This window comes from Arvicanthis niloticus, chromosome 5, assembly GCF_011762505.2.
Source record: "Arvicanthis niloticus isolate mArvNil1 chromosome 5, mArvNil1.pat.X, whole genome shotgun sequence".
Lineage (NCBI taxonomy): Eukaryota > Metazoa > Chordata > Mammalia > Rodentia > Muridae > Arvicanthis > Arvicanthis niloticus.
The window spans coordinates 17,364,467-17,376,644 of record NC_047662.1 but is presented as its reverse complement, the minus strand read 5'-3'; the positions used below and the strand labels follow the sequence as shown (position 1 = coordinate 17,376,644).

The window sequence follows — 12,178 nt, the reverse complement described above, 5'->3', positions numbered from 1 at the left end:
ATTAAGAATTCCTCCTGTCTTTAAGATGAGGGAACCGAGGCTCGGGAAGGAAAAGCAGTTGTTCACAGTGATGGGGATGCAAACCAGACCCTGTTTGTGTGCTGCTTTCATGGAAGCCATGCTGGGTGGGAAACAGAAGACAAACAGGCCCAGAAAGGACAGGAAATGGTCCCAAAGTCACACAGCTGTTAAATACAGAAGCCAGGCCTGGGTGCTCAGTGTCAGTCCAGGCTTCCGGCCACTCTACCCGCTCGCTGCCCTGTCTTTCCACCAAGTCTTTCCTGAACCAGTTCTGGTTTGTTTCTCAGAGGCTGTGCTACTTGGCTCTTCATAGGCCCTTTTCCTTTCCACCTCAATGTCCTTACTGAGTAGACTTTCATTTGTCATGTGCCTCTGACTCACTGAAGCTCCAAACAGGACGAATTCTATCCCTACATGGTATCCAGTCTATGAGGGAAAAGCTAAGTAAAATAAACAAAAACCTAGTGAGCTCCTTTTTATGCACCCCAAAACTAAACTTGCTCTGCTGGGTCTTCAAACCCAGGCCTGAAGTTTGCTGGAAGCCTAGCTTTCTGCTCCCTCCTTCAGTGAGTTCTGACTGGGGGAGAGGGGACAGGCTCGGCTTGGGCCTCAGTTTCCAGGTCCCAGGTAGTATGGTTGCTGATTACAGCTTCCTTTCCAGCACAGACCCCCCCGCCACTCCCAGCTGCTGTGGGGGTCACGGTGACACCAGGTGAGCGTGTGAGCCTGGCCGAGGTCCAGGAGGTTTCTAGTGGACCTGACAGATGGAAGGAGAAAGGCTGCCTCCTTCTACTCTGGGCCAGGCTGCGGCCTGCACGTATATGCATGGTGGCTTGCATGCGTGTGGCATATCACCTGTGTGAAGGTCCATGTAAGGGGTTCTGCACTGCGTTCCATGTGTGCCAGGAGAGTGTCCACCACATGCTTCTTGTTCTTGCTGTCTGCCACAGTGGTCTGACTCGGGGTCTCCAGAGCCACTCACAGCCATGCCTTGCCTGTGCCACCTGTCATACCACTAGCTTCCTCAGACTGCTGCCTGACTCCCTCCTTCCCCACACCCCACAGTGCACCAGTTCCCAAGAGCCTGCACGGAGACAGAGTTTGCTTGCCACAGCTATAATGAGTGTGTGGCTCTGGAGTATCGCTGTGACCGGCGTCCTGACTGCAGGGACATGTCCGATGAGCTCAATTGTGGTGAGGAGCTGCTGGGAACTTCAAAGGGGCCCCTGGTGGCCTGCCCAGGACAAGGCTACATCCGAGGCTCTGGGTCATCTGGGCTACAAGGGTTCGGTGCAAGCAGAGAGGTCTGGAGGAGGTGGGGATGGGGAAAGACTGATGGCAGAGGCTGCTCGTGGGTAGACTCCAGGGAGCATGGGGGACTGTGGGGTGAGGGGTGAGAGATGCCCGTTCACTAAACATCAAGGGATCCTGCCCACAGAGGAGACAGTCCCCGAGCTCAGCTCCTTGCCACCTGCTGTGGTGAAGGTGTCACCTTTACCACTCTGGCCAGAGGCAGCCACAACACCTCCACCGCCAGTCATGCATGGACCTCAGTTTCTGTTACCCAGTGTTACTGGACCCACATCCTGTGGGCCCCTGGAGGCCTCGTGCCACAGTGGGCACTGTATCCCCCGAGACTACCTCTGTGATGGACAGGAAGACTGCAAGGATGGCAGTGATGAACTGGGCTGCGGTGAGCACTGTATAGTGGGAAGAGTGGGGACTGGGGTCCTGTCAGCTGAGGACGGACCGTTGTGAACCTTGTGCCTGGTCCACACAGAGCCCCCTCCACCCTGTGAACCTAACGAGTTCCCCTGTAAAAATGGGCACTGTGCTCTCAAGTTGTGGCGCTGCGACGGTGACTTTGATTGTGATGACCGGACAGATGAGGACAATTGTCGTAAGTACACCAGGCTCCATTGTGCCACTGTGCCTGCTCTGGAGGGTGTGTTGGCATTACTGCTTAGCGAGGGTCCCTGCTCTCTGTGGTTGGAACTACAGTTAGGGGACAGCGTTCTGGCCACGTCTGTCCTGCTTCACTGTATTTTGGAGGCCATTAGTCTGGTCGTTGTTACTGTGTCGGCACGTGAGGAGAGCACTGGATATGCGGGTCTTTGTGAAGATGGTATCCTAGACTGATGTGCAAACCTATGGGCTACTCAGTCAGAGGCTGGTTGCTTTATAACTCACTGTATTTGGCTGTGTTTTGGAGGCATTGTGGGTAAAGTGGGCAAGATGGGGGGAGTGACCCAGAGGACCCCTGGAGAAGGTGACAGGTGAGCTGCCTGGGCAGACAGTACTCTGTGCTCACTCCCCTTGGCTTTGTCCCTAGCCGTCAAGCACCCTGGGGAAGTATGTGGACCCACACACTTCCAGTGTGTCTCCACCGGCCGCTGCATCCCGGCCAGCTTCCACTGTGATGAGGAATCCGACTGTCCTGACCGCAGTGATGAGTTTGGCTGCAGTGAGTGAGGAGCTGGGGGCAGAGCGGGGTGGTGGTGCTGAGCGGGCTCCACTTGATTCTATTTGATCTCCACCCCAAGTCTGCACTCTACTGTTGATTAAACACTTGTCTCCTGCTCTGCCTCCCAGTGCCTCCCCAGGTGGTGACACCTCCCCAGCAGTCCATCCAGGCTTCCCGGGGCCAGACAGTGACTTTCACCTGCGTAGCCACTGGTGTCCCCACACCCATCATCAACTGGAGGCTCAACTGGGGCCACATCCCTGTTCATCCCAGGTGCGACTCCAGTGGTGGTGACTTGAGCTAAAGGAGGCTGGCTGCTTCTGCGGCTCAAACCTAACCCACCACTGTCTTGGGGCCTACCAGGGTGACAATGACCAGCGAGGGTGGACGTGGCACTCTGATCATCCGTGATGTGAAGGAGGCAGACCAGGGCGCGTACACCTGTGAGGCCATGAACTCACGTGGCATGGTGTTCGGAATTCCAGATGGCGTACTGGAGCTTGTTCCACAGCGAGGTGCTGTAGACAGGCGGGCGGGATGGGTGGGTAGGTGGGTGGGTGGGTGGGTGGGTGCAGGGTGGGTGACTGGCACCAGTTCCTCAGGGCCTCCTCATGGTAGCCAACCACAGCCTTTCCATTCGTTCAAGCAGGGCCTTGCCCCGATGGGCACTTCTACCTGGAGGACAGTGCCTCCTGTCTGCCCTGCTTCTGCTTCGGAGTGACCAATGTGTGTCAGAGCAGCCTGCGCTTCCGGGACCAGATCCGGTTGAGCTTTGATCAGCCCAATGACTTCAAGGGTACGTGGTTGGGTGGGCTCCAGGCTCCTAGGAACCTGGGACAGGTGGAGAAGAACCTGGGCCAAAGGACAGAGAGTGACCCAGAAACACGAGTAATGTCAGAAAAGTCTTTAGTTCAAGCCAGATCTCTGCTCTGTCTGCAGCCTCCCTGCCTTGGGTTGCAGGGAGGACAGACTCTGGAGCCTAGGCCTGCTTTTCCAAAGCGCTTTCTCTCTCTCTCTCTCTCTCTCTCTCTCTCTAACTAAAAAGAGGGCTGGAGAAATAGCTGAATCAGCGAAGTGCTTGCCACAGAAGCATTAAGGACTTGAGTTTAAGTCCCAGCACCCATGTGAAAGCCAAATACCATGATGTGAACCTGAGATCCCAGCCCTGGGGAGGCAGAAACAGAAAGCCTGCTGGTCAGCCTACTAATTGCAGAGTCAGTGAGAAACCCTGTCTCAAAATATAGGTGCAGATCGGCAGAATCGATATATTAGTTAAGAGTGCTTACTGCTCTTCCAAAGGACCCAGGTTGTTCCCAGCCCCCGATAAACAACTCACAAACACCTATCTCCAGCTCTGGAGGATCCAACATCCTCTTTTGAGTTCTGCTGGCATCTGCACCTATTCATGTATGCACATCTCCCAAGACATACTTTGTGTCTTAGTTAGGGTTTTACTGCTGTGAACAGACACCATGACCAAAGCAAGTCTTATAAGGACAACATTTAATTGGGGCTGGCTTACAGGTTCATTACCATGAAGGTGGGAACACGGCAGCAACCAGACAGGCATGGTGCAGGCGGAGCTGAGAGTTCTACATCTTCATCTGAAGGCAGCTAGTGAAAGGCTAGCTTCCAGGCAGTTAGGATGACGGTCTTAAAGCCCACGCCCACAGTGACACACCTACTCCAACAGGGCCACACCTTCTAATAGTGCCACTCCCTGGGCTGAGCATATACAAACCGTAACACTTTCATACATCAAAAGAAAAGAAATCATTTTAGACAAAAAAAAAAGTAGGTGGAGGAGCCAAGCACGGTTGAATACACCTTTAATTCCAAGACTGGGAGCCAGAGTCAGCCAGATCTCCAAGTTCTACAGGATCTCCAAGCCTCAGGACAGCCAAGGCTATGCAGAGAAAGACAAAACCAAACCAAACAAGCCAAACAAAGCCAGAGGGCTGCTGAGATGGCTTAGCGGGTAAAAGGTGCGTGCCTCCAAGCCTGCCTGACACCTGAGTTCACTCCCTTCAACCATCATGGTGGAAGGAGAGAACTGATTACCTAAAGTTGGCCTCTGACCACCATAGGCGTGCTGAGGCATGTGCGTGCACACACATGAGTATGTGAATGTAGTTGTTTTGTTTTGTTAAGGTAAAGGATGATTGAGGAAAACGTCCAACATCAACCTCTGACATCCACAGGCACACACATGCACGTTCACACATCTGCACATAAACACACAGACACAGACACACAGACACACACACACACACACACACACACACACACACACACACGCACACACACTACAAAAAGCAAAAGCAAAATTGTTGGATTGCCACCAAGGGAGCACCAAATGTCAGAGTGTAGGTACCAAGGGTTCCTATTGTCATGTGAAGTGATGTCATCTTAGGGGCTGGCAGGGTGCTGCAGGGAAATCCTGGTTTGTGCACGTGCTAGGAGAGTGTTGGACCTGTAACCCCCATAATGATAAGAGTGAGCCCCTTTTAGAGCACTTCCTTCCTGACACCGTCATTAGTCCAAAGGCTCTGAGAAGTCTGCTGCAGTGAGCCTCTTGCCCTTTCCTCGACTCTGTAGTAGCTAACATGGCTCCCAGCTGTCACTCTACAGTGATGGTCTTCCCTACAGCATGCATCGAAGCTTCAGAGGATAAAAACAATGAGAAAGAGAAGAAAGTTTTTTTGAGGAGGGAGTGGATGAATTAAGACAGGATCTTATATAGCCCAGGCTGGCCTTCAATTTAAACTCATGACTGTCCAGGAGAACTGGGATTACAGGTGTGTGCCATGCTCAGCTCTGCTTGGCTACTACCTGACTTCAGGAAGGAGGCCTCTGTTTTCTCCCAGTTACTTCTTCCTGGGTCCCTGTTCCCTACTAAAGCATGGGCTATGATTCTCACCTTGCTTTTGTCCTTGCAGGTGTGAATGTGACAATGCCCTCACAGCCTGGGGTGCCACCCCTGTCCTCCACCCAGCTGCAGATTGACCCCACCCTGCAGGAGTTCCAGCTGGTTGACCTGTCTCGTCGCTTCCTTGTCCATGACGCTTTCTGGGCTCTACCCAAGCAGTTCCTGGGCAACAAGGTAAGGAGGGTGGGGCCTGCTCAGTCCTGCTCACCCTGAAGCAGGGCAGCTGCCTCTCTAGGGATGAGGCAAGATCTCTGCTGGCTGTTCTTCCAACCCACTTTGGCTTCTTCCCTAAGTACCCTTCTGTGGACTAGCTAGAGTGCCCCACACTGGCCTCCCTGGGTACAGCATTGCATGTTTTCAGCCATGACAGCTCCCCATGCCCACTTCTCTATGAGCCTCCTGTGGGCAGACTGAGGAACTAGAGAACAGGACACAGCTTCCTGAGGATCTGCCCTGCCCTGATCTGTCCTGTCCCGGCCAGGTGGACTCCTATGGTGGCTTCCTGCGCTACAAGGTGCGCTATGAGCTGGCACGAGGCATGTTGGAGCCGGTGCAGAAACCAGACGTGATCCTTGTTGGTGCGGGGTACCGCCTCCACTCTCGAGGCCACACACCCACCCATCCTGGAACTCTGAACCAGCGCCAGGTCCAGCTTTCAGAGGTGGGTGGCACCTGAATCTCAGGGATCGGTGGGGGGGGGGGTTGCCCAGGGTGAGAGTAATATATGCCGTACAGGCAGTGATAGACTGAACAACCGTGTCTCCTCCAGGAACACTGGGTACATGAGTCTGGCCGGCCTGTCCAGCGGGCTGAGATGCTTCAGACCCTGGCAAGCCTGGAGGCTGTCCTGCTGCAGACAGTGTATAACACCAAGATGGCCAGTGTGGGGCTGAGTGACATCGTCTTGGATACCACCGTCACCCATACCACCATCCACGGCCGTGCTCACAGTGTAGAGGAGTGCAGGTGCCTGCCCCAGTGGGACTGCGAACTACAGGGAGGCTCTCTCAGGTAGAAGTAAAATGGCAGCCATTCTCTTGGTCCTATCCTCACAGATGCCCCATTGGCTATTCTGGTTTGTCTTGCGAGAGCTGTGATACGCACTTCACCCGTGTGCCTGGCGGGCCCTACCTGGGCACTTGCTCCGGCTGTAATTGCAATGGCCATGCCAGCTCCTGTGACCCCGTCTATGGCCACTGCCTGGTGAGTAGTGCATCATACCACTTGGACATTGGATAGAAGTGGTGCTCTCCTGCATCCATGAACATTGCATCATTCTAGAATGGCTTGAATGGTTACCATGACCTTTGGGTGCATTAACAAAAGATACAGGGGCTGGGGAGGTGACTCAGAGGTTAAGAGCACTGGCTGCTCTTCCAGAGATCTGGGTTCAATTCCCAGCACCCACATGGCAGCTCACAACTGTCTATGACTCCAGCTCCAGGAGACCTGACACCCTCACACAGACATACATGTAGTCAGAACACCAATGTGCATAAAATAAAAATAAATAAACTATTGAAAAGAAAACAAAAAACAAGAGATACAGTGCCCAGACAAGGGAGATGTAGGTCTCTCTCCCTTGGTGAGGACTGAGGGGAGCATGGCTTAGACATCACGACTTGTCTCTTGGGAAGAGTGATGAGGACTAGGATTGTGGAGCTGACCAAAAAGAGGCACAGACATGGTAGAGCCACTGTCTTCAGATCCCCAGGTAGCTAATAGGGGTGAATGGAATCTGGACAGAACCAGTCTTGGGTGCAACCTGGAAGAGGGTGACAGGTTTGGATCCATATCACAAGGTGCTTGGAACCATCTGTGGGGCTGGCTGTCATGCTGAGCTACTACTGCCAGGGGAGACACCTGGATCCTCTTATCTGCAAAGCTGTGGAAAGTTCTAGAGCCTGTCTGGCCCAGTCCTACTCAGTAGGCCCCGAGTCACTGCCTACCCTCTCCTGTTCTAGAATTGCCAACACAACACAGAAGGACCTCAGTGTGAAAAGTGTAAGCCTGGCTTCTTTGGAGATGCCACCAAGGCCACAGCCACTGCCTGCCGGCCCTGCCCCTGCCCGTACATCGACGCTTCCCGAAGGTCAGAGCCCTCTCAGGATATAGGCATGCAGCAAGTGGGAACATTCTTTGTCAGGGAAACTGGGTACCCACATGGATTTTAGTCCTAACCTGCTCACTGAGTTGGCCATGCTCGTTGATCTTTTGTGAACCTCATTCTTCCTTTCTGTATAATGGACCCATATCCCCTCCTACAGTTGCTATGAGGCCACAGGGGCCAGAGATTGCATCCTGCCTCTCTGTGTGCCTTCCTGGAGTGAGCACGCCAAGCCCCGCCTTGAGTTCTACCTTTCTACCTTGACCACTTGATCCCCACAGGTTCTCAAACACTTGCTTCCTGGACACGGATGGCCAAGCCACTTGCGATGCTTGTGCCCCAGGCTACACAGGCCGCCGCTGTGAGAGGTAAAGGGAAGCTGACAGGGCCTATGGGTAGGAGACAGGATGTCCTGACTGGGGTTGACAGTATCGTCTCCCACAGCTGTGCCCCTGGATACGAAGGCAACCCCATCCAGCCAGGCGGGAAATGCAGACCCATCAGTGAGTATTGTGACCACATCCTGACATAACCTGCCAGAGTGGGCTCCTCCCCTGATTTCCCAGCCCACATCCAGAATCCCCCGAGAGCCACCCATTCTCACACATCCTGCCAATGCTTTCCTCTTGTCTCCAGCCCAGGAACTTGTGCGCTGTGATGAGCGAGGGAGTCTGAGCACCACAGGGGAAAGTTGCCGCTGTAAGGTACATGTACTGTCTACTCCCTCCAAGACCTTGGCACAGCCTTATGGTGCCCAGGGGAGGGAAGAGATCCCAGCCTCTCAAGTACCATGGCAGGTGGGCACTGGCCTTGCCTGAGGCCATAGGCCCGGCTGATCTTCTACACCGTGAGGGAAGACCTGGCTACGGGTAGGAACACTGATGGAGTCAGCCACCCTGAGTTCAATTTCCTGGCATGCTTGCAGCAATTGCTGCATGCAATCTGGCTCTCACCTGCACCACTCTGTCAGGTCTCATGTTGATGTCTCACCAATAGTGGGACAATCAGTAGATTGGGCAGGTTTTGCAGTCAGGCAGTCCCAATCTTATAGCTCAGGAGATTTGCACACGGGGGTGACCTGCGTGTCCTTTCATATCCCCAAGCCTCACCCGCTTGCAAGGCTGTAACGGAAGTTAAGTGAGGTGGCTGCAGAGACACCAGGGTGATGCACGAACTTCCCCATTGTCAGCTATAGTGGCGATTAATTCTACCAGTTTGCTGGGTTTCAAGTCTCAACTTATTTGTGAGCCTCCTAGTGGCCAATGAGAAAAGGGAGAATGGTTTCAGTAAGCACCACAATCTGGTGGTGATTGTTCTAACAACCTTGAGGTCTCACATGTATGTGAGCGCTTTCCACGGCTCCCTGGGACACCCCCATCTGGACCGGGGGTGGCTTCAACTGCTGGTTCCAGGCAGCCCCTCCTGTGGGCCAGCCTGCAGCTCCCAACTCTGCATCCACAGAACAACGTAGTGGGACGCTTGTGCAACGAGTGCTCGGACGGCTCGTTCCACCTGAGCAAGCAAAACCCCGACGGCTGCCTCAAGTGCTTCTGCATGGGAGTCAGTCGCCAGTGCAGCAGCTCCTCCTGGAGCCGTGCCCAGGTACCCGCAAGAGCGTGGCAGCTGGATGGGACAGCCACGCCTGGAGCTGGAGGGACAGAGGGTGGGCACCACCACCCCAAACCCTGCCTGATCCAAACATTCCCCATCTTCAGGTGCTTGGGGCCTCGGAACAGCCCTCTCAGTTCAGCCTGACCAATGCTGCCGGCACCCACACTACCAGTGATGGCATCTTGTCCCCCGCACCCGGGGAGCTGTCGTTCTCTTCCTTCCACAACCTCCTGTCTGAACCCTACTTCTGGAGTCTTCCCACCAGCTTCCGAGGAGACAAGGTAGACGGGGCAGAGGAACAACACAGGCCGGGGGCGCTTTGGGAGATTAGCAACTGACAGCATGGCCCGACTGAAGTCTCCAACTAAAAGCCTGTCCATCCCTGTTCCAGGTGACTTCCTACGGAGGAGAGCTGCGCTTCACCGTGACCCAGCGGCCCCGGCCCGGTTCTGCACCCCTGCACAGACAGCCACTAGTGATGTTGCAGGGCAACAACATTGTATTGGAGCACCACGCCTCAAGGGAGCCCATCCCTGGCCAGCCCAGCAACTTCATAGTGCCCTTCCAAGAGGTGAGCCTCATCCTGTCCCTTCTTGTTCCTCTCTTTTGGGGCCTCAGCACCCAGGGTGTCAGGAATGGATCTCATGTCACTTTCTCTACAGCAAGCGTGGCAGCGGCCTGATGGGCAGCCAGCCACACGGGAGCACCTGCTGATGGCCCTGGCAGGCATTGATGCCCTTCTCATCCAAGCATCTCACACCCAGCATCCGGCCGAGAGCAGGTAGCTGGGGCTGAGGCGGGGCAGAGGGGTCTCCAGAACAAGCAGAAGCATGTTGTAGCGCCTCACACTCTGCCCGTAGCATGGAGAGCATGCTACTGCATCCCTTACAGAATCCTGAGATGCTGAGTGTCTCCTGAGTCAGCTTTCCATAGGTAGTAGTTTCTTTCCAGAGAAGCTAGTGGTTTAGGGCATCCAGACAAGGAGGGGTAGAGGATGGTAGCCTTTTGGAGAACGCAGCAGGTGTAAGTGGTTTGCCGCAGCCTATGAGACTGCTGGAGAGCGGAGACCACGTGATGATGGAGCGCAGGACTCCAGGTACTCCCAGTGCACTATGAACATCTCTTCATGGTAACTCTCTTCATAACCAGGCTCTCTGGTGTCAGCATGGATGTGGCCGTGCCGGAAAACACCGGCCAGGACTCAGCCCGGGAAGTAGAACAGTGTACCTGCCCACCTGGTTACCGTGGCCCTTCCTGCCAGGTGAGCCTGGGTCCTCCACCTATCCATCCAGCTTGCTCCACAACGCTTCCCGACATTTTGTCTCTTCCCACATTCCCAGCCCTCCACCATCTTTTTGTCCCCAGGACTGTGACACAGGCTACACACGTGTACCCAGCGGGCTCTATCTGGGCACCTGTGAGCGCTGCAACTGCCACGGCCACTCAGAGACCTGTGAGCCCGAGACAGGGGCATGCCAGGTGAGCCCTGCCCTTTCACCTTCCATCCTCCTTCATCGTGCAAGCTCTGACTTTCAGGAGCCAAGCCTCAACCTGCCCTCTGTTCCTCCAGAGCTGCCAGCACCATACGGAGGGTACTAGCTGTGAGCAGTGCCAGCCAGGGTACTATGGGGATGCCCAGCGGGGTACACCGCAGGACTGCCAGCCCTGCCCATGCTACGGAGCTCCTGCTGCTGGCCAGTGAGTCTGGGCCCCACTCTCCCCCAACATGCCCACCATCCTTCTACCTCCTCCCTTGCCCAGCATGTGGAGAGATTACTGTGAAATCCTGGTTCAGAGCCCCAGGTTCTTAAATGGGGACAGTGTGCCCACCTTAGCCCCTGAGAACCGAATGAGGGCATGGGAAACTCTTGGTGTAGCTCTCCCCAACCTCCCTGGTTTGCGAGAGTCCAGCAGGAGCAGCCAATGCCTTACTGACTGGGCCTGCCCACTCTCTCAGGGCTGCCCACACGTGTTTCCTGGACACAGATGGCCATCCCACCTGTGACTCATGCTCACCGGGCCACAGCGGGCGTCACTGTGAGAGGTGAGATGGCTTGGGGGGGGGAGGAGCCAGGGGCCCAGCAGGGGGATACCTGAGCGCCATCAGTGAGCCCCAGTCCAAAAGGAGCTTGTGACTTCCACTCTTCGTTGCACAGGCTCTTAAAGGCCATCCGTTTTCCTCTTTGGGAGCCTCATCCTGTGGCCTGGCACTGGCCTGCAGCCCACCTTCCAGCCCAGCCCTTGTCTTATCCAGGCCAGAGTCCTTCCATTAGACCAATGGTTCTTAACCTTCCCAATGCTGCGACCCTTTAATATAGTTCCTGATGTCGCCGTGACCCCAAACATAAAATTATTTTCATTGCTACTTTATAACTGTAACTTTGCTACAGTTATAATACTCTGTGTTTTCTGGTGGTCTTAGGCGACTCCTGTGAAAGGGTCATCCGACCCCCATTGGGTCATGAACCCTTGCACTAGACCCTTTGCTGTTTTGGTTTTTTGAGGTGGAGTTTCATGTAGTCCAAGATAACTACAAACTCACTGTATCATTGTCTATGGCCTTGAACTACTGATCCTCCTACCTCAGTCTCCTGAGGGTGACTGTCGGCTCACACCACCAGGCCCAACATTAGGCCTCTTGATCTCGACCCTTAAGGTCAAGGTCTGATGGAGTCAACTAACCAGCTGTAGTCTTCATCCGACCCTTGCCTTTCTCCCTCCTATCATTGAGATGGGCTCAAAAAACTGTTGAGTTGTTTCCCTTACTGTGGGATCATTGAGTCCAAGCCCAGATTCCCCCCTTGGGCTCAGGCCCTTCCCCAGTTTCCCAGGACTCCACTCTCTCTCCCTACAGGTGTGCCCCAGGTTACTATGGCAACCCCAGCCAGGGCCAGCCCTGCCACAGTGAGTAGAGTTGCAGACTTGGGAGGGCACTGGGGAATGCTTTTCTTTCCAGGGAGAGCTAGGTCAGGTCCTTTGTTTCCCTGGGACCCGGGAGAGGTGGCTTAACCTTTCTGATTCTTGGCATCTGTCGCAGGAGGAGGCA

At 54.7% G+C, this 12,178-nt stretch overlaps 1 protein-coding gene across 1 annotated transcript in view; it reads left to right on the top strand.

Annotated features, from left to right (window-relative positions):
* LOC117708381 (basement membrane-specific heparan sulfate proteoglycan core protein) overlaps positions 1–12,178 on the top strand; it is a 99,227-nt gene that overhangs the window by 39,947 nt on the left and 47,102 nt on the right. Inside the window, exons 7-30 of the mRNA XM_034501976.2 lie at positions 1,087–1,215; positions 1,460–1,714; positions 1,802–1,921; positions 2,354–2,485; positions 2,614–2,758; positions 2,849–3,000; positions 3,135–3,281; positions 5,425–5,588; positions 5,896–6,075; positions 6,184–6,380; positions 6,470–6,617; positions 7,379–7,506; positions 7,803–7,889; positions 7,966–8,024; positions 8,158–8,225; positions 8,983–9,123; positions 9,237–9,413; positions 9,524–9,703; positions 9,795–9,913; positions 10,282–10,393; positions 10,498–10,611; positions 10,703–10,830; positions 11,090–11,176; positions 11,987–12,036. Of these exons, the coding sequence (XP_034357867.1) occupies positions 1,087–1,215; positions 1,460–1,714; positions 1,802–1,921; positions 2,354–2,485; positions 2,614–2,758; positions 2,849–3,000; positions 3,135–3,281; positions 5,425–5,588; positions 5,896–6,075; positions 6,184–6,380; positions 6,470–6,617; positions 7,379–7,506; positions 7,803–7,889; positions 7,966–8,024; positions 8,158–8,225; positions 8,983–9,123; positions 9,237–9,413; positions 9,524–9,703; positions 9,795–9,913; positions 10,282–10,393; positions 10,498–10,611; positions 10,703–10,830; positions 11,090–11,176; positions 11,987–12,036 (3,219 nt within the window). The remainder of the gene's footprint in view (positions 1–1,086; positions 1,216–1,459; positions 1,715–1,801; positions 1,922–2,353; positions 2,486–2,613; positions 2,759–2,848; positions 3,001–3,134; positions 3,282–5,424; positions 5,589–5,895; positions 6,076–6,183; positions 6,381–6,469; positions 6,618–7,378; positions 7,507–7,802; positions 7,890–7,965; positions 8,025–8,157; positions 8,226–8,982; positions 9,124–9,236; positions 9,414–9,523; positions 9,704–9,794; positions 9,914–10,281; positions 10,394–10,497; positions 10,612–10,702; positions 10,831–11,089; positions 11,177–11,986; positions 12,037–12,178) is intronic.